We start from the raw sequence: 22,655 nt of genomic DNA, 5'->3' as shown, positions 1-22,655 counted from the left end.
CGTAAGTTTGATTTCCTCTGTTTAACTGAGACTTGGCAGAAACAGGATGATTTTCTCCATCTTAACCAGTCTGTTCCTCTGGGTTATGCTTTTGTTTGTAAATCCCGCACTACTGGACGGGGAGGGGTTTTAGCAATCATAAAGAGAAATGGAAAATATCCCAGCTAACTGCGCCTACATACTGTTCATTTGAATCTGTTGCCCTAAAAATCAACGGGGCTATTCCGACCATTTTCATGACTATCTTCTATTCACTTGCTTATCCACTATTCACTTGCTTCTGGCTCTGTACCCTCCTCTTTCAAATCTGCTATTATTACTCCAATCCTTAAAGGTCCTATGACATGCTACTTTTTGGATGCTTTTATATAGGCCTAAGTGGTCCCTAGTACTGTATCTGAAGTCTCTTTCCCGAAATTCAGCCTTGGTTCAGAATATCAGCCACAACAAGCCAGTCCCACAATGAGCTTTCCTCAGGACGTGCCGTTTCTGGGTCTGTAGCTTTAAATGCTAATGAGGAGGAGAGAGGCGGGGCAAGGTGGAGGGTGGGTGTGGCCTTAACCAGCTTGAGGCTACGGTACCATGCGCTAATGTTGACAGTGGATGTATCCAATGGCTCGTAGACACGCAGTCGTTCAAGCTTTCAGTTTGACCCAGAATCTGATACGGATGAAGAAGTTGCAACTCAGTGGCTACAGCAGGACGTCTCCGAATGGTTAGTTTAAAACACTGTGTCTGGATACGGTACTTTAGTTGGTTGATGCATGCTGTTAGCCTTGGTTTATGTATGTATGCTGTAAGCCTATATTAATAATATTACACATACTGCAAACTTTCACCTGCGTAATATTAAATGCCTTCGTCCCTCCCTTTCAATGAACAATAGTGCGATTCTCATCCATACACTGGTTACTTCACATATTGATTACTGTAGTGCTCTTCTTACTGGTCTTCCTTCCAAACTCTATAAACTTCGTGTTCGGCTCGTGTTTTTACTAGAACCCTTTCTACCATGCACATTTCACCAACTCTGGAGCGACTTCACTGGCTACCAGTGAAATATCGAATTGACTTCAAAATCCTGCTTCTCACATTCAAGGAACTTCACAGTCTCACTCCTCCAAGCTCAAAGTTCAATGACAAGCGAGATATTTTATTTAACAGAAGTCGCCTACATCGAACGGCCAGTTTGAACTACATCCCTCTACTTCCTTCTTTAATGACGTCACTAAAACAGTTTTTTGACTAACCTCCGCCCACAGGAATACACAAAAAAGGGGGCGTGGTCTTGTTGCGCTCCCACGGAGAAAAGCAAGAGTTGCGTTTGTAGAGTGTGTTTGTCGCCATGTCGTCGAAACGGTGTTATTTTCATCCCGCAGTCCAATCACCTTTGTTTGGCCTTCCCAGGGATGCTGTACTTAGAGATCAATGGTTACAATTTATGTTTAACTCGGTTCCCGAAAATTATAATTGTGGTATCCTTACTGCAATAGTTAATGTTGGACTGCAGTGCACATAATGGCCACAAGAGGGGACTGTGTTTATGTATATGGCTGTTTTCCGTATGAGGTACTCTTCTGAGTGAGTGCTAACGTTGTACATTTTCTGTCGCTGCTTGTTGAGATTAAAGAGTTCAGTCTCTCGGGAATTATTGTCTTTTGTGTTCATTCGGCACACCACCACAATAATCCACATGTAAAACTATGTGCAGCACACGTTATGGTAAGAGGCATGACCTTTCCGGGCAAGGAGCGCTAAGCTGCTGTCGAATCACAACACAGGAACCGCTGGCACAATCAGAATACGTATTTCTGAAGGAGGGACTTCATAGAACAAGGAAGTCATCAGCCCATTTTTATGACAGTGGAAAAAGCGGTATACAGATAAGTAAATTATGTGAAAAATACAGTTTTTTTACACGCGAAACATGAACACATGTTATATTGCACACTATAAACACAATCAAAGCTTCAAAAAAACACGAAAAACGGGACCTTTAAGTTGTTGTGATATATAATGTACATATAATGTTATTGCTTGTTTACCTGTAAGGTGACCTTGGGTGTTTTGAAAGGCACAGTTAAATAAAATGCATTATTATTATTATTATTATTATTTTTATTATTATTATCAGTTCAGTTTGATGGTTCTGTGGTGCACTTAAGGACTACAGAATCAAAGTACTTTTCAGAAAAACAGGTCTGCTAAACTAGCTGAGACAATGTGGAACAAGAGACCACTTGCATCTGAGCCTTATTTACTACAATGCATGAATCCAGCCATTACGACTGCTGACTCAACATGCCTGAGGGCCAGTATTTGCACAGACTTTATCACTGTGCACAGCCTTGAAAGATGAAAAGAACAGGATACTGCCTGAGATAAATAAACTGAACTGGTAGGGCTAATAAACAGAAGGTAAGGGCTTGTTTCCTACCAAATAAACTAAAATAATGTGCTTGTTTTGAGGCTAAAGAGGCTTTCAAACACTCTGCCTTTACAGCTGCTTTAGACCGATAAAATAAAGCAGAATACTGGGCAAATAAACAAAATGAAGGCTCTTTTTGTATGGGATGTGACAAAGTACATTTTCCCACCAATGTTGTAATCAAAAAGTGTGACATGTGAAAGGCACACTGTTCCACTTCCACTGTGATCCTAGATGGATTGTGCCACCTATAGTAGTTAAAGAGAGTTGGGACATACCATTACGCTGAGAGTCCAGGTGGGTTTTCATGTTGCAGAGTTCTCCTTTGATGTCTCCAGGCACTTCCATGCCTAACTTCTGATAGAATTCTCTCTGTTTCTTCATCTCCGCTGCACATAAGAAAGAATTAAAATCTTACTGTTAAATCTTACAACAGCATACATCATAAGCTACTTCATAAAATATGCTTTGCATAAGAAAAATATGCGATTAGAGGGTATTTTTGCTACCAGTTCACATGGATCTTGGGGATCTGTTCTAGAAAACATGAAATATGCTTAATAGTGTCACTTTTTTTAAGAAAAACAAAAATATGACCTTCACTACAGCAACAGAATTTTTTTTTTGTTCAAATCTTACATTTTACTAAAGACTATATTCATTTTCTTTCCCTAGACTAATGTGTTCTGATGAATTATGGAAAAATTAAGAAAATGTTCAGATATTTGTTCAGAAACTAAACTGGGTTTCATGTTGTCTTAAAGCGATAGTTCACAAAAAAAGGTCATTAAAAAAATGTTACTGTCATTATTTATTCACCCCCAAGTTGTTCTAAACTGTATGAGCAGGACCTAAAACTAACTTTTTGCCACACCTGCCAATGGCCAGTGACTTAGGAAAACGGTCCATAAATATTTGTTTTTGAAACATATATTAATAGTGATTGTTCTTTGTCTTTTGTTGTTTGATTAACATTAAAAACACAGATAGCAGAGGGGACATTAGGCTGCTGTCACTTTAAGAGCTAATGTATGGATTCAATATACTGTTACACATGTTTTATTTTTCAAATGTTTATGTTCATTTTGGACATAAATGACTTTTTACTAAAGGATACTTGGCAAGATGTGCATTTTGACATGATTTTTTGTCAAATTTGTCTGTTCAAGAGCAAGAAGATGTGAAAGAGCTCAATTCACTAATCGCACACTGTCTGAGAAGCGGCTTGCTTTCTGCGTGCGTGCTTCGGATGTTTAAACTTCCAACACAGTGTGCAAGTAACTAATGGAGTTCCATTTCATGTCTTCTAGAGCTTCAATAGTTATATTGGCAAGACTTTCGTGACGATGCAGTGCTTGCCCGACAACTTGTCTTGAGTGTTCACATTTGTTCACGTTCATGTTCTCACAACTTTGCATTGTTAGAATTCATAAAAATGCCCGGCCAACTGGCGATTCCGACAAAAAGTCAAAAGTGGACTTTTTCTGTCCTGACTTCTTCAAGGAGAGGGTATATGAAGAGGTAAATGTATGGGCTTTTTCAGATGTTGCGATCTAATGGACGAAATAAGCTTGAGCAATTTACATACGGCCAGAGATGATGGAAAAACATAACATATGGAACGCATCAGCTTTCGTTTCTGCTCTAATGGCCACAAGACCACGGCAAACTCAGTGAGTGCATGTTAGAAATCAGGAATGGTGAGAGAACATTGTGCTTGTTACGTTTTTCATCTTCAAACCAAACTTGGGTCTTCAGCCAACAATGTTTAAATCCCGTCTTGCTATCGCGCTTCCCATAATGTTTACGCATTAGGTCAGTAGGCGATGAGAAGGCATTCTTGTGTGGCAATTCGAACATATTCAAACTACTTCTGAAAGAAGCTCAAAACGTTTTAGACCCTGTTTAGACATTTGTATTTAGTGTCATCCGCTTGTGATCCAATCAAGCAAAACACATCTTAATACCAGGTGTAAACAGGGTCTTTGTTCTGTTGAACAAAAAGAGGATATTTTGAGAAAAAAAATACGATGGGAGTCAATAGGGACCAAAATCTTTTTACTAACATTCTTCAAAATATCTTCTTTTGTGTTCAACAGAAGAAAGAACCTCAAATATGTTTAGAACATCCCTTTAAGGTGGGAAAGCATAAATTAAAGCATAAATTGCTCTATATCTATATTTCTAATTTAAAATAAAAAAAAAGGACAAACCTTCTTGCAGTCCTGGCACCAACTTATAGACAATATCTTGCATTGTTCGGTCATGGCTGAGGGAAAGGGAGAAATGGTAATGAATAAAATTTATTGAAATATTATGCATTATTACAGCAAGAAACACAGCTGAAGGAAAACAAAGAAATGCACAAAAAAAGAACACTAATAATAATGCAATTAGCATTTGCATTCGACAGGCATGTTTCCTCATAACTATGATTGTTAATTAGCATATAATATAGTTCTTCCACGAGTCTCTATATTCTCCTGTGACTGGAGGGTCTCAGGGCTCGGAGGTAAAACCTATTAAGCGTGTATTGACATGTTCATCTCTGTGGCGCCTGTGGTACGGCTGCCCGCCTCCAAGAACATGTTACCATGCTGCAAAACCCACAAGTGCCGGTTTCAAGCAGCCAACAGCCAAAACAAGCACCTGCTCTGAGATTCACAACTCTTGTTGTGTTGCTTATACTTTTTAGGACACTGTAAATAAACTCTTAAAAAATCTGTAAAGATATCTCAAATTTTACAAGCATTTAACTCCTTTAAGGATAAGTCAGTTCAAGTCCCCTTTAGTGCTGTTGTAAAGATCATCAATTATTAAATTAATTAATTAATTAATAATTAAATTAGTTAAATTAATCTATAAACAGTTCTGCAAAAAAAAAAAAAAAAGTGATGTCGAATCCAGCTGTTTAGTTCTCATACAATAGCAGCAGCACAGTTAGATCAATAATATTGTCCAATATTAAGTGTCCTCAATAAGCAAGCCATTTATAAAATAAAATAAAAACAGTAATATTGTAACATTTTATTTGTAATTTAAAATAACAGTTTTTATTTTAACATATTTTAAAATGTACAGTATCTCACAGAAGTGAGTACACCCCTCACATTTTTGTAAATATTTTCTCTTTTCATTAGACAACACTGAAGAAATGACACTTTGCTACAATGTAAAGTAGTGAGTGTACAGCTTGTATAACAATGTAAATTTGCTGTCCCCTCAGAAGTCTGATTTGCTGCTCAAGAAAAATGTCTTATTATTACTAATGTTTAAAACGGTAGGTTTGCTTAATGTTTTTGTTGAAACCAATCCATTTTTTTCAGGTTTTTTTGATGAATACAAAGTTCTAAAGAACAACATTTATAATATTTTCAGTCACTTTTAATCAATTAATATATTTTTATTTATTAATTATTATTATTATTTTTTTTTATAATTATTTGCCACTTTTGATCACATAAATACATCCTTGCTGAATAAAAGTATTTACATTTTTAATGGTAGTTCAAGAAAAGTAATTATATATATATATATATATATACATACTGTTTTTAAAAAAAAAGTAACATATCACTAATACTAATAATAAATATCCAAATGACAATAATAATAAAAAAAATTTCTGTACATTACAGCAATAGGAATTAATTATCGCCACTAAATATTTGCCTAAATTTCTTTATGCTTAATAGTTTTCTCTTTTGAGATTTTGCCGTTTCAGTTCAGTGAAATAGCCATTGTGCCAGGTCAGTTCCTCTTAATAGCATATAATGACTTTGATCAGTAGGAAACTGATCTTACATCTGCACTCTTGCCACCTTGAGAACACAGGCCACGTTCTTTGTCAGAGTCCAGCTTGCTGTTAGCTGATCTGCTCCCTGAGGCCACAATGCGAGAGAAAGACAGAAAGACCAGAATTGTGAGGCAGCGGAGCACCTGTGTCCCTGGTGCACAGCCAGAGCTGCCACCTGTTCCCAAATCCCAGCAGCCTGGCAGGGAAGGTAGAGGTCCAATTAGCCGCCACTGAGCTTCCACAGAGGGGGCCGGAAGGCCTGGTGGTGAGGGGGTGACTGGCATTTAGCTAGCTGATCAACAAAAGCTTCATTTTGTGTGTGTGGGTGTATGTTTGCGCAAGTGCGAGAGAGACAAGGATCAATGAGTTGCCACTGTTAATACACACAAATCCAGTTTTCATTCACGATCAAACAGTGTGGCTCATAAATACCAGGGTGTTAAACTAAGGTCAGATTAATCATGCAGAGAGAGAAGAGAGCCGGTTTGATGGCGTACAACGTAACGTAACTGACCCCGTATTCTTATTTTGTCTCTTCCTCTTATACCACGCATGGCTTTCATCCACCAGCAAGGCTGGGGCGTCTCTTTTCTGCCCAATTCAGAAGGCAGTGAGGAAGCACTGGGATGATGGTGAATATTTAATGTGTTTGGAAATTGTTTCTCATCAGTGTGCGACTGCAAGTTTCTTTGCAGCTAAATTACGAATTATGAAAGAGCTGGCATCTGGCCCAGAGCACCAGCAAATCCATCAGACACAGAGGCACCGATGCTCAGGGGGTAGATGGATGACAGTTTATACACACCGAGCACATCTGTGCATGTTTCTCAGCAGCAAGGCCTTTCCCTATTGAAACAGGAAACCTGAGTGGGAGATTTGCTTTCAACAAAGTAAAAGCAATGCTTGCCACCATCTCCTTGTTATTGCTATTGAATTAACTCTAAGTGAACTCTAAATTAATTCTATATGATTGCTTAACCTCTTCACATGTGACTTACTCTACTGTTTAAAAGTTTGAGGTTAGTTAGATTGAAAAAAGTAATTTTTAGAATAAATGAATAATTACCAGAGTGACACTAAAATTATTTATAATGTTATAAAAGATTTCCATTTCAAATAAATGCAGTTCTTTTGAGATTTCTATATTGATTATTTTTTTTTTAAATCCTGACAAAATGCATCATAGCTTCCACATAAAAATATTAAGCAGCTGTTTTTAATATTGGTAAGAGGCGTTCCTTGAGCAGCAAATCAGTATATTAGAATGATTTCTTAAGGACCATGTGACACTGAAGACTGGAGTAATGATGCTGAAAATTCAGCCTTGCTAGCACAGGAATAAATTACATTTTAAAATGTAATAATATTTAACAATATTACTGTTTTAATGCATTTTTGATCAAATAAATGCAGCTTAGGTGAGCATAAGAGACTTAAGATTCAATGCCTTACGCAGAGCGCCCTCCAGAGGTCACTTCCATTTGAACCAGAAAAAATTGACCAACCAAAAAGGTGCAAAATTCTGCACTGTCGTGATAAATAAACACCCTGCAGCTGTAATCTTGACTTTCCATGTGCATGCTCTACCCTGATTCACGGTCTGGATTTGTAGTAAACCTACTACCGATGGTCTGGCACAGCTGCTGTCCTTAAATGACATCACACAGAGAAATTCGGTTCCAGAAGTGTGTAAAACTTTCAGGTCACATCACCAGATGTTTTCTCTGGGCTGTGTGTGCTGAAGAGGAACGCTCCACCCTGGACATCAATAATTCACCCTCCGACAGAGAGCTGGAGGGAGCCACGTCGCCTTCAAATACCCATGTGGCTGTATGACATGCAACTAACGCACACATGCACACAACACCCAGCAGCCAAATACAACGCTATTCACCGGTGTGCCTTGATGGACCCCTACTGGTCTGCTCAGACGTTTACACTGATTGAGACGTGTTTGTCTGCTGCGGTAAACTCTTACCCGATGTACTGCAGTGGATGGCTCTGGTGAATGACGATCCGACACGTGGGACACGTGTTGTTCTCTTCAAGGTACTTCACCAAACAGCTCCTGCAGACTATATATAATTTAAACAATTATTCGATTTATTTTGTACATATCACATTATGCATCATTAAACTGATTTCCAAGACACAGGAATGTCACATTGACGTGAATTAAATAACTCACTGTTAAATAACATAAATCAAAATCATTCCGCACAAACCTAGAGGCAAAAAATAAAAATAAAACGAATAGCCCTTCTAGTTTTATGACTCAAACTACTGTTCAAAGCTCCCATCACATGCTCAGAAACAAGCAATCGGTGGCGCAATGACTCCCTCTAGTGTTCAATTCAATCATTGCTGTTAAAATGCAAAAAAACTTGGCTGTAACCAGCTAGTGATAGTTTGACATACTAACTTGACATACTAAATCATTTGCTTATCCTTGCTGTTCAAACCATATGAGTTTCAAAATAAAAGATCCTGATACTGAGGTCAGGTTCACATGATTTGTTTCAATCTTCCTGTCCAGTTTGCTGTTAGTCGCTTCAACTGGATCACCGAGGCAAATCAGAGAGCCAAATCAGTCAGATTCATGAACGATTCATTTGGACCAGTTTTGTGAGCCAGATCATTCATCAGAAAAGATGTGTCAAAATAATTATTTGTTAACAAATCAGGCATCACTACTTCTCACATGAAGTTATCATATGTCTTCAGAAGACATATAGTGCAAAAGTAATTTGGACCACTTTTAGGATACTTTTTTTTTGTCAGTTTTGGTGTAGAAATGACACTCACAGGTGTGTAAGCACTCAGTGACTGTAGTGGCGTCGATCAGGTACCCCTCGCAGAGACGACAGGTGATGTGGGCATTGATGTCCCACAGTTTAATCTTCCTGGTTAACATCTCGGGGTTCTGGACGAGAGAGAAATGGAGGGAAAAAAGGGGTTAAAAACATTTCACAACACACAAAACCACAATCCAAACCTCAAGCTGTAGGTCACACCAAGCACACTATAAAAAGAAATTTAGCAGGTTTTTCATCAAAAGGCCTGTATTAATTACTAATACATAAGATGCAATGATCATGGCTCAGGAGGGCCATCTCATAGGTCACCAGGGTCAACTCTACATTCTTAAAAATAAAGGTTCCAAAGTGGGTTTTCGCAGTGATGTCATAGAAGAACAATTTTTTGGTTCCCCAAACAACCTTTCAGAAAACAATTCTTAAAAGAACCATGCAAAGTTTCCATGGATGTTAAACGTTCTTCATGGAACCATTGATTCAAATAAAGAACCTTCATTTTTCAGTGTTTATAACCCAACTTGTTAACCATTAGGTTGCCTCCATAATTTACATCAAAAACAAATGTCAAAAACAAATGTCTTCTTTTTTTTTTAATGTGAAAACTTTGTTTTTCATTTGGCTAATTCCCCTATCGACACTTTAAAGACAAATCATGTTGTTTGTTTTTGGAAGTCTCATGTGAAGCAGCCAGACGACTCTATTGACCAGTGTTATCTGCTGCAGCACAAACAGTGTCAGGACACATGCTGCTCATATTCAATACAGATTAAAAAGATTATATTCATCACACCAGCTGCCCACTGGCAAGAAAATAATTAGATCTATGTTGCTTCAATATTTGTAATTCAGCTTTGAAGAACAATCTGTGTTGGGACCAAGTGGGATTTTTAAAAAAAAAAGCTATTAGTACATTGTTATCCATTTAAATTTAATGTTGAGAATGATCGGAGATCATCTGCGATTTTATACTAATATATATATATATAATATATATATATATATATATATATATATATATATATATATATATATGTATATTTATATATATATATATATAGATATATATATATATGATGATATAATATGATATATATATAAAAAATATAAAAAATAAATGTATAAATAAATATAATAAAAAACACACACAGACACACACACACACACACATACATACATACAGTCAAACCAAAAATTACTAGGACATGTTTGATATATAGACAGGACACTAAAGTTCATTTATGTAAGTGAAGATAGCAAAATAAAGTAAACTAACATTATAGTCAAAAATTCTTCATACAGTGGACTAACAGTAAAACTGTTATTCAGACACTTTATATATATATATATATATATATATATATATATATATATATATTAGTATAAAATCGCAGATGATCTCCGATCATTCTCAACATTAAATTTAAATGGATATTATATATATATATATATATTTTGCTATCTTCACTTACATAAATGAACTTTAGTGTCCTGTCTATATATCAAACATGTCCTAGTAATTTTTGGTTTGACTGTATGTGTGTGTGTGTGTGTGTGTGTGTGTGTGTGTGTGTGTGTGTGTGTGTGTGTGTGTGTGTGTGTGTGTGTGTGTGTGTGTGTGTGTGTGTGTGTGTGTGTGTGTGTGTGTGTGTGTGTGTGTGTGTGCGCTTTTGTTTATATTACATTGTGGGGACCAAATGTCCCCATGATGTAATATAAACCTGAGTTCACCTACATCGTGGGGACCAGCCAGCGGTCCCCACAATGTAAATGGGTTTATAAATCATATAGAATGAGTTTTTGTGAAAAAGTAAAAGTTTGCACAGTTTCCTGTGAGGGTTAGGTTTAGGGGTAGGGGCAGGGTAGGGGGATAGAATGTACAGTTTGTTCAGTGTAAAATGCATTGAAGTCTATGGAAAGTCCCCACAATTCACAAAAACAAACATGTGTGTGTGTGTGTGTGTGTGTGTGTGTGTGTGTGTGTGTGTGTGTGTGTGTGTGTGTGTGTGTGTGTGTGTGTGTGTGTGTGTGTGTGTGTGTGTGTGTGTGTGTGTGTGTGTGTGTGTGTGTGTTTTATTGTATTTATTATATACATTTATACATTTATACATTTATACATATACATATACATATACATATATATATATATATATATATATGTATAAATGTATAAATAAATATAATAAATATAATAAAAAAACACACACACACACACACATACATACATACAGTCAAACCAAAAATTACTAGGACATGTTTGATATATAGACAGGACACTAAAGTTCATTTATGTAAGTGAAGATAGCAAAATAAAGTAAACTGTAACATTATAGTCAAAAATTCTTCATACAGTGGACTAACAGTAAAACTGTTATTCAGACACTTTGACCTGACCATGTTTTACTTAAGTGTTCTCACATAATTAAGAATTTTTTTTTTTCCTGACAGTTCTTGTCATATTTTATTACCGTTTTATTTAACCTATAGTGAATAAACTGTATTAATGAATGAAATGTTCAAGGTGTCTGAATAAATTTCGTTTGACTGTATATGCACAAAAGGGAATTAATAAAAGCTGTATGTTTACGACTTAATTCCCTGTCTTGTTGTGCATATATATATATAAATGTACAATTCCAGACAATTTGATCATTCTCAACATTACATATAAATGGATAACAATGTGCCAATTGATTTAAAAAAAATAAATCCCACTTGAATCCAACACAGATTGTATATATATAAACCCAGTCACTAGGGTTGCACAAGCCAGTGCACTCTCAGTGTTGGTCCCAAGCCCAGACAAACATGCTGATCATAAACCAGATTTCCATACAGGATTGGTCAAGGCCCAGGTTAACAACGACTGCCACTGGTACTGCTGGCCAGCAGGGTACCAGTGGAAACTATGCTACTGTTGGGCAAAAGAGAAGAAGGGGAGGAGGAAGGCATGTCCAGAGACAGTGAGAAAAGAGAAAGGGTAAGAGTGTGGAACTGAGAGTCAGATTGTTGAATGTTGGCACTATGACTGGTAAAGGAAGAGAGCTGGCTGATATGATGGGTACCCAAAGAAGAAAGAGTCGTGATTGGAGCCGACTTCAATGGGCATGTTGGTGAAGGAACCAGAGGTGAGGGGTAGGGATAATCAGGAAGTGCAGGGGATTAGTGAGGATGCAGTGAGGGCAGCTATGAAAAGGATGGAGTGTGGAAAGGCGGTTGGTGGCTAGCAGATGACATACCCGTAGAAACATTGAGATGCTTAGGAGAGATGGAAGTGAAGTTTTTAACCAGGTTGTTTAATAAAATCTTGGAAAGTGAGAGTATGCCTGAAAAGTGGAGAAGAAGTGTACTAGTACTGATCTATAAGAACAAAGGAGATGTGCAGAGCTGCAGTAACTTCAGGGGCATACATTTGATCAGCCACACCATGAAGTTACAGGAAAGAGTAGTAGAAGCTAGACTGAGAGAAGAGGTGATGATCAGTGAGCAGCAATTGGTGTTCATGCCAGGAAAGAGCACTACAGATGCAATGTTTGCTTTGAGAGTGTTATTGGAGAAGTATAGAAAAGGCCAGAAAGAGTTGCATTGCGTGTTTGTAGATTTAGAAAAAGTGCACGACAGGGTACCGAGAGAAGAGTTGTGGAGGAAGTATGTATGAGGAAGTCAGAAGTGGCAGAGAAGTACGTTGGAGTGGTGCAGGATAAGCATAAGGACAATGTGACAGCGGTAAGGTGTACAGTGTGAATGACGGACTGGTTCAAGGTGAAGGTAGGACAGCATCAAGGATCGGCTCTTAGCCTTTTCTTGTTTGCAATGGTGATGGACAGGTTTGACAGATGAGTTCGGACAGGAAACCGCGTGGACTATGATGTTCACGGATGATATTGTGATTTTTAGTGAGAGTAAGGAACAGGTTGAGGCGAGTTTGGAGAGGTGGAGGTCCACACTGGAAAGAAGGGGAATGAAAGTCAGTAGAAGCAAGACAGTACATGTGCATAAATGGGAGAGAGGCTGGCAGAACGGTGCAGTTACAAGGAGCAGAAGTGGTGAAGGTTGATGAGTTTAAATACTTGGGGTCAGTTGTCCAAAAGTAATGGAGAAAGTGGTAGACAGTAAAGAAGAGAGTGCAAGCAGGGTGGAGTGGGTGGAGAAAAATGTCAGGAGTGATTTAGGTTTACAAGGTGGTAATGAGACCAGCTATGGTGTATGGTTTGGAGCTGGAGCTGGCAGAGTTGAAGATGCTGAGATTTTCTTTGGGAGTGACGATGATGGACAGGATCAGAAATGAGCATATAAGAGGGACAGCGTAGGTAAGACATTTTGTAGACAAAGTGAGAGATTCGAGACTAAGGTGGTTTGGCCATGTGCAGAGGAGGGATGCGGGTGTGTTGGGAAAAGGATATCGAAGGGATATCAAGGATATCAAAGGCTTTTTTTTTTTTTTTTTTGCGCAGCTTGTCAGTGAAGAATGGCTCCAAATGCTAATCCATCTGAAAGCACTGTGAGTTTCAGTTGCTAACAAATGTACATTTGAAAAAGCAACATGTGTCAAACATCTTTCCAGACATGAGAAAGACAACATGTTTTTACTCCAAACTCACTTCATAATGACAGTTGAGCATCCTTCTGTAAGATGTGGCTTCTTACATAGAATAAGGCAGTGTTTATAGTGTGTGTTTATTAGTCATATTTAATCAATCAAAGCGTTTCAATCTTCTGTTTATTCAGCTATAGAGATAGCTTTCAGATAGAGAAGCATTTACTACTGAGCCGTACAGCTCTGACAATAATCACAGCCTTTGCCGAATCGCATACGATTTAATCGCAATAAATCATGAAGCCCTCATACACACATACATACATTTTTTTTTTTAAATAATGTGCACTGATAACATAAAAATCTCAATGGTGTCTGTACATTGGAGCTAGTTGGATCTGAAATAATTGCAGAAAAGTGTAGAGATGGAAGAAAAGCACTACTAGCACTGCAATACGGCTAAATGTGTTCAGTGTGGCATAACCACAGGTGTTTTACGTTATGGTGCTTCCTCATAAAAGATGAATTCATGAATTCAGCCACTAGCCATTTTGCAATAACATAATCAGTTCAGTGCAGTGTCAAATGAGGACAGAGAACTGCCACGGGCTGCAGTGAATATTACACTCTCACATTAATGGGCTTCAATAAAAGTTGGTGCTTCAAAGCCATTAATTTACCCATGAGTCTACATTATTCTAAGGGGGGAAAAGTTTTAAGTATTAAGACTGAGCATTACACAAGGATCATGGAGCATTGCTGTTTTGAAAACATATCTAACAAGTTTTTTAGTAAATAAAATACTTAACATATACAAACAAAAATGACTGTCACAATTTTTTTAAACTAAACAAGTACAAATGAGGTTTGGAGCTCCAGCAGAAGAGATGATTATCAATGAATAAGGACTTAAATTTCAGTCTGCTGAATTGGTTGTTTGCAATCATGTGGTTCTGGTGACGTGCAAAATTAACGTGGAGGACAAGCAGTGAAAATTACAATGGAAGAGATTGGAAAAAAAATCTGTGCTGTGCTGGTTTAGAAAGGTATAAACAGAAAATCTCAACAAATTTTGGACGTGAACATTTTTCTACTGAATTGAAAGACTTGACTGCCATAGAGGAGGTAGATGTAGAGAATGTGAAGCTGCCGTCACGCCGTGCTCAGTTCTATTCTGGTTTGTTTGTTTATATCATGCTTTCTTTCTGCTAGTGATGTTAAGGACAGTATTTTTGATTTTCTGTCGTGATTGTGAAAAATGTCACCATTGTAGGTCATTTATGCTGAATCAAAAATTGCAACAGCAGCTCACATCATCGTTCAGGGAAAAAAACTGGATGGTAGTGTAAAAACACTCAATAAAATAATCACATTGCTGAGTGTTTTTGAAATTGTTGTATTTTGTTTGGTTTAATAATTAACATTACATTTGCGAGTATGACTCTCACTCGGCTTGAGAATGAGTATAACTTGTATGCAGCCACTTCAAAACTGTTCACAAGCTTCTATACTTTTGATTTTGGTTGTCATTTGTTGAAATAAATACAAAAAAATAAAAAAATACAGTGTGTCTGTGTCTGTCATAGACTGTAAAAAAGGGCGTCTGTCTGCTGAATGCCCCTCCGATTCTTCTCCGTAGTCATATGGAAAGTGAATATTTACAGTAACATTTACACCCTTATAACAAAGAAATGGATCGACTTCTGTCAACATTTTTTTATTTGGACATTTTCTACCATGACGGCTGAAGCAAGAGCGTGACACCGTTTTCTCAGTAACCAGATCAACATTTCGAACAGAATTCTACAAAACTTAAGTGAGAACACCAAATGATCATGCAATAGGATAAAATATCTTCTATTCCCTGCAAATGACACCATGAAGAATGTGAATATTTGGTTTGATAGATTTGAGCAACCATAAATGATGCAAAACATAGGAATTTTGAGTTTGTGATAGGATTCCTATATAGAAAAATCACTGCTTGCCCTACAGCCACGTGCAGCAATGACGTCATGTGCAAGCAACCTATTTTAGGCTTCACACAAAGAATATAATCTTTGAACATAGCCCATAAATCATATGGATTATTTTTATGGGGCCTTTTTGAAGCTTAGCAGTATAAAATCACCATTTTTCTTTCTGTCACAGAAAACCAGAAGCTTGGACATTCTGCCAAGCATCTCCTTTTATGAAAAAAAGATTGAAGCAAAGGAGATTGAAACAAATTTTGGGGCGAAACAATTTAGATGGTTAAGATCAGTTTAAACATTGTGCAGCAGAAAGGAAGTGATGCACTTACCCCTATTGCCGCCATGTGTCTACTGCTGAGGGTCTGGCAGCCGGGCTTCTTCTGCGAGACACAGGGTGGTGTTAACTCTGCATCCTGTGCTCCACTTCAGCTGCAAAAAACACACAAGCATTTATTTATTTACACACATTTATACACAAAATGATTGCAAGGAAACAGACTATTTTCCCCCTCTGCCTTCCCAGAATGTTTTCAGTAAATAATATTTTCCGTTTTCAAGATTAAGCCGAAATTGCAGCAAGAAAAAAAAAAAAAAAGTGCAAAAAAGGCATACGGCGTACCTATTTGTTGATTACAATGTTCAAACATCAAAAACAAAATGAGATGTGCATGATTATAACAGTCGGGGTTATGTTGAGATTCACCTGTTCTTCGGAGGTCTTTTAAACAAATGAGATTTATACAAGGAGGAGGAAACAATGGAGTTTGAGACTCAACATATGTCATTTCCATGTACTGAACTCTTGTTATTTAACTATGCCAAGGTAAAATCAATTTTCAATTCCATGGCACCTTTAAATTATTATTATCCATAATATCAACAGTGATTAACAGCAAAGTTTTTTTTAATTAATAAACTGTTACATATACATACATTACATATATACAGGGGTGCACATAAGTGGTACGCATGCACGGTAAAAATAAACATGCGCACCAGAAAACATGGAGGGAAGCACTTTTGAGTACCAACATTTTTGAGGACCGGTTCACAGGGACACGTTTACTTACTGAAGAAGGATTTTTCTCAATCTCTGGTAAGATAGCAATCATGATGTTAAGTGTGTTCTTTAATTATTAGGTGTGCAACGGATCGCAGTTAATCCGTGATCCGTACGGATAACGGTTCTTACTGGCTCAAAACGAGGCAGAGGTGGTAAATTCCTTGGTCTCTCTTGGGGGGTCTGGGGGCATGATGACATGGTAACATATCACACCAAAGTAGATTGCTTATAAATTAAAGTTTATTTAAAATAAATGTTCTTCTTTGGCTAAATTACATTTCCTTAATAGCCTAAACACAGGCTTTATTCCCTTCAAACTTAAATTGTCACTGTTTTATTACATCATTTTTGGAAAACACTTATCAGAATAATTTCTTTAAGTTAAGTTTGTGTATATAGTTAAAGCTGTTAAGTTATAAAGCAATATCTCATGTAGGATCCATAAATGTAAATATATGAAAAGTAAACCCTACTTTAACTGTTTCAAACAAGAATTGAAGATGTATTTAAATACAATTTCAACTTCTGTCAACAAGAAAGCAATGAAAACTTCCAGAATTTGTGCCATGTTTAATATTCTTCCGTTTGTTTCTTTATTTTTGTGCCCTCTTCTTTTCTTTTTTCTTTCTCTTCTCTAATTTTTAGGATTATTAAAGTTTCTTACAAAAAATCTCATGTAGGATTTTTTCTTTGTTTTATATCATGACCAAGGTGCCGAGTTGCTCTAGGCACATGATTTCCTTGGAGAAATACGTTCAGTTGAAAACGAAAGTAAAACAGTGACACACTTTCGTACTTTTCGTCTTACCGTGAAATTAGAGTGTCTTTATTAAAATCAACACATTAATAATTTATCTCTCATCCACCCTCAATTAATTGGAATGCTATTTTGTATTACTTGGCCCGCCCGACCCCCGGATTATCCGCAGTAGGCTATCCGCCGATATAACCGCGATCCGAGCATCACTAACGAACGGTTCGAGAAAGGACTGGGAACCCTCAACAGATCCGTGTCGATGGAAAACGTTAACTGAGCATGTGACTACCTGTCTGAGTTTTGTCGACAGCCGGAGGCAGCATGAAATTTGACGGAGGCGGCCGCCTCGTAATTCTCTATGCAGGAAAAACCCTGGATAAGGTCCAACGATTCGGCACGCGTGTGATTCGCGGGTTAACTGCTAAATTTAACTATGATAGAGTGAGAGTTTATTATTTGGATACTTGTCTCGCCAGTTTAGTCAGGCGTTTACTTGCGCTTGAACGGACACATACACACAAAATTATGTCTAAATATCTGTCTCGGCAAGTATTCTCTTGGTTATGTCATAAGTGAACAGTTGAGAAAGAAACCGGATGTGTGTCTGTTATTCGGTCCGTGCTTTCCTTCTTAAAGTGACAGCAGCCTAATATCCTTGCTGTTGTCGGTGTCATTAATGTTAATAAAATAAAATTAAATAAATCATTATCATCATCTACCATGTTCGAGAGAAAAGAAGACAGTGAGGAGAGCAGTCAGGAGGAAAGTTATGAGGACAGCTTTTAGGATAAGTGTGTCGCATAAAGTTACTCAATTACTTAGAAGACATGTTAGGGTTCTTTAGAGATATAATGTTCCAGCAAGTCTGCTTAATCAATTACCAAAGAAGCATGTCAAAATTATTCAGGAATATATATATAAGTGCGTGTTGTCAGTGTGGAAACACTTTATTTTTTATCGAAGGTCCTTTTTTTTTTAATCTACTGCACATATGATATACCACACTCTAAAAAATGCTGGGTTGAAAATGGACAAACCCAGCAATTGGGTTGTTTTAACCCAGTGGTTGGGTTAAATGTTTGCCCAACCTGCTGGGTAGTTTTATTTAACTCAACTATTGTTTAAAAATTACTGTATTGCTTAGTTAAAATTAACCAAAAGTATGTTGGAAATGAACATTTATTTATGTTCAATGAATAATAATTAAACAATAAACATTTATTAAATTGCTTATTAATAAAATTATATTAATAAACTATTAAACTATTAAATTTATATTAATAAAATATTAAAGCTTATTAATAAAACATTCACCTTTTGTCTATTATTGTTGCCTCTAATTGCATCTGGTTTTTAATTTCCCAACTATTTTGGGTTCATTTTAAGCTAGCCATATAGCAATTTTTAAACAATAGTTGGTTTAAATAAAACTACCCAGCAGGTAGTCTGACACTACCCAACCGCTGGGTTAAAACAACCCAATTGCTGGGTTTGTCCATTTTCAACCCAACTTGGGTTGTTTTTAACCCAGCATTTTTTAGAGTGGCATGCTTCAGACAATCAGGCAGCATGTGAAGTCCTGATTTTAACCTTTTTAAATTAAAAATTTTCACAGATGCCAATTAAAGTGCTTTTTAATTAACTACCTACCTAATTATATCAGTATCTGCAACAAAAAGCTGATGATTATCAGTTATCAATATTGTCTCAGAAATTCCCTATGCAGTGCAAGAGTTTTTTTTAAAAAAAAGTTGATCAATAAAATGACAATCAGATGTCTTTACTGATCTTGATTACAATTTGCTGATACCTCTCTAGATGCCCACGCATGTTTCTTGCTGGCCTCCTTGAGTCCAGACAGAGAGACTCCCAGCCTGGGAGTTTCTGTCTGTTCACTAGCCTGTGAAATTACTGCACTTAAACCAGAAGTCATGACTGTAGGTTATCTTAGGATATGAGTAAGTGTGTATCATCAGAATCACAGTAGATCCAACAGCTCAACACAAGTACACGCTCCAAAAACTTATTTGGTTTAAAAGTCAACATGATATCAAAATAAATCCCAATTACTTTCTTAATACATTTTTCTAGTCTTATTGTGAATGACTGAATGCATGCTATTCAAAACAATACAATGTTTGTCTTCATAATCTTTACTCAATATGTAGAATAATAAAGTGCTCAGCCTCTAAAATGACTTTCTTTTACAAAGACACAAAAGTTTCAACTGACAGCTGACAACTATTTCAAGATTCAAGCAATTTCCGATGGATAAAATCAAGGCCTGGCCTACTTTTTCTTTTTCTTTTTTTTTTTCAATGAATATCCTGTTTCACTCAGAAATACAACACATTATGGAAGTAAAAAAAAAAAAAAGGTTGTAAATAACGTTTCATGTTGATTTCAGAAATTCTCTTTGTAAAGTTTCATAAAAAATTTATTACACTCTAGACCTCCCAAATTCCAGTTTACAAACTAAACTTCCTGAACAAATCAACAACAACTCAATCTACCATTGCTGAGGGCACCACTTTACTTTGTTGTGGCACTTTAGTGACATAAAAGAAAACAGATCTCTTTACAATGCAGGAAGCAGTGCCCTATCACAGCCTGCAGACTGGAGCCATGCAAATCTCAGTGGGTTTTAAAATAACATGACCAATATTTAGATCATTTCCACACAGAGCATCCAACATTTGAAGGATCAAATTGACATTGAATCAGTTGTTAGATTGCGTTTGAAGCTTAACCATCATGCTAAGGGGTTGTGCAGGAATTGAGCCATGACCGAACCATCACATACATCACTGCTGAACCAACCAAATCAAACTGAACATACACACAACTGTACATTGTGAAAACACTTTGGATTTGAGACTTTGACCACAGATAGTAAGCTATGTTTTGTGTGTTTTGACAGCATGTTCTTATCATTAAACATAATGGATTTTATCAGCATTTCCGTACACAGATAACAAAACCAAATATATGTCATTGTGATAAACAAGAATTCAAGATAAGAAAATTCAGAGAATTTGGACTCGAGATACAAATATTTCACCGAAAAATGTCTATGATCTTTATTCAATTTAAAACAAGTAAACGACCTAAAACATGAACTAAAATTAAGTAATGTAAATGCAATTATATTACTTACTAAATTAAAACAATTGTAGACTGTTCAACTGAGCCAATTAATTGGCCAGTATTTGGCCATTTTGAAATTCCCAGCATTAGTTAATGGAAATGAAAATCAAACAAAACATAATAAATATGGTAAAAAAAAAAGGAAACTCAAATAGACACTGCACAAGTCATCCACACAAAGACAAAACACTGTCAGGGCAACACACAACACTATATATAAAAAAAAAAAAATAACAGAAAATGTAACACAAATCACTCTAATGTAAAGTACATTACTGAAAATAAAATTTCTATTTATAAAAAAAAAAAAAAAAAAATCATATGCGACGTGCCACAGTGTCTTCTAGGAACATTGTTTTTCATCAATAATTTATGGTTTTTACTTAAATTATTTTACAGTACAATTACTCAAATTCAATGTTCAACTATTTACAAATTTTAACTGTATATGGTAGCGATATTCAGATGGCGGACCGGACCTGTTCCATCCGGACTGTGGGACATAATTGCGAACTTACCATTTCTACAGATTAAAGTGAGCAGCACGTCAAAAACAACAGAGCGGTTCGTGCACAAGGCCGTTCATGGTAATGATTTTTCAGTGCTACATCCTATAACATTTAGAGCCGTCGATTCTCTCTAAAGACGTAAAGCGCCACATTAAGAGCTGAAAATGATGCAGTTAATTTAACATCAGTAGCATAAATATGGCAAAATAGATGCTTTTGCTGAAACACTGCAGAAAACAATTATTTTTCTGTCATATGATTTCGACTGTTTAACTAAACCAGGTTTGTGACAAGTTTTTTTTTTTTTCTTTTTTTTTTTCTTTTTTCATATACTCTATTACACATGCAGCCAAAGATTATCACAATTTCAATCTCAGCTCCAGTTTTCCAAGAGAGAAACCAAAATCCATCGGCCAGTACACACTGTGGGTTTGCTAACAGAAACTACCTTAATGGATGAGCAGCAGTTGAGCAAAGGGTCATAGCCAAAGTCCTTATCTGACCTAGAAGAAAGGGCGTCTCATATACCACAGGTGAACATGGTTTTCATAACAGGGTGTGTCAGACTTTTTCATAGAAAGCGTCCAGCACTAACACCTTTCGCCCAGTTTCTCACACATTTGCTGTTACAAAGGATCCGCTGTTATCCGTCAGCTCTATTGAAGTGCTCTGGGAGACGGCTGGGCACACAGACACTGCCAGCTGTATGAAGCACTCTGTGAGGAGCTAATGAGGCGCCACAGTATGACAGACTTACTAAGCGGAGCAGTTTTGTCTCTGGAAAAATGGGCTTGTGTGTGACCCCAACGCTTAAATGAACACGGACCGGCAATCAGACAAAAATAGTTGTTCACGCTTGTTACAAACATTCTTTTTTGGCCTGGTGCTTAAAAAAAAAAATCATCAGTTGAGGAGTGTCGGGTCTGTTTGAGGAGCTGGGAGCGACTCTACGCCTACAGAGCTGGACTATAAGATCGCTGAACAATTGAGATTTACTGATGTCTTTCAGCAACCTGATAATACTGCTTTTCAGAGTGCAAGAGCACCTGGCCTAATGAATTATTAAATGACAGATTCAATAAACTTAAAAAAAAAAAAGCCTTGTGGCGGGATACTATGGAAAAGCAATGATATCAGATTGTAAAAACAAAGTATATTGATATAAGTGATTAAATACATACATTTGAATGGTCGTCCAAGGTACTTCCAAGAAAACCATGGTATCATGTCAAAAATAATATGGTAATACCATGGTACTTGTTTGTGAGTAAAGTACAAACATAACAGTATTTTTTTAGTCCCTGATGTTAACTAGTACACCTAATATATTTGTGAATGATTCATCAATGCAAGTCAAGGCACATTATAGTACAAATTACTCCAACATGTACATATATAAAAACCCACAGCATTTTTAGGTAGAAGGGGGAAAGTCCAGCCAAAAATACTGAAGGAAAAAAAAAAAAGGGTCTTACACAAACTGAACCTTTTTATACTTCAATAACTTCAATTCTCCTACACAGTTGACGTAGTGAATGCAGCACAGCATTTCCGTGTTCTACGTCAGAACTAGGGCTGCACGATATTGGAAAAAAATTACATTGCAATATTTTTTTCCCAACAATATATATA

At 36.7% G+C, this 22,655-nt stretch overlaps 1 protein-coding gene across 1 annotated transcript in view; it reads right to left on the bottom strand.

Annotated features, from left to right (window-relative positions):
* The window catches only part of LOC137017640 (polycomb group RING finger protein 3), a 47,976-nt gene that overhangs the window by 13,015 nt on the left and 12,306 nt on the right, over nucleotides 1-22,655 (bottom strand). Inside the window, exons 2-6 of the mRNA XM_067382081.1 lie at nucleotides 15,877-15,976; nucleotides 9,030-9,147; nucleotides 8,203-8,299; nucleotides 4,642-4,697; nucleotides 2,707-2,817 (exon numbers count right to left, since the gene is read on the bottom strand). Of these exons, the coding sequence (XP_067238182.1) occupies nucleotides 2,707-2,817; nucleotides 4,642-4,697; nucleotides 8,203-8,299; nucleotides 9,030-9,147; nucleotides 15,877-15,891 (397 nt within the window). The 5' untranslated portion in view covers nucleotides 15,892-15,976. The remainder of the gene's footprint in view (nucleotides 1-2,706; nucleotides 2,818-4,641; nucleotides 4,698-8,202; nucleotides 8,300-9,029; nucleotides 9,148-15,876; nucleotides 15,977-22,655) is intronic.

This window comes from Chanodichthys erythropterus, chromosome 1, assembly GCF_024489055.1.
Source record: "Chanodichthys erythropterus isolate Z2021 chromosome 1, ASM2448905v1, whole genome shotgun sequence".
NCBI classification, from domain to species: domain Eukaryota; kingdom Metazoa; phylum Chordata; class Actinopteri; order Cypriniformes; family Xenocyprididae; genus Chanodichthys; species Chanodichthys erythropterus.
The sequence above is the reverse complement of the archived record's forward strand: the minus strand, read 5'-3'. Positions and strand labels throughout refer to the sequence as shown.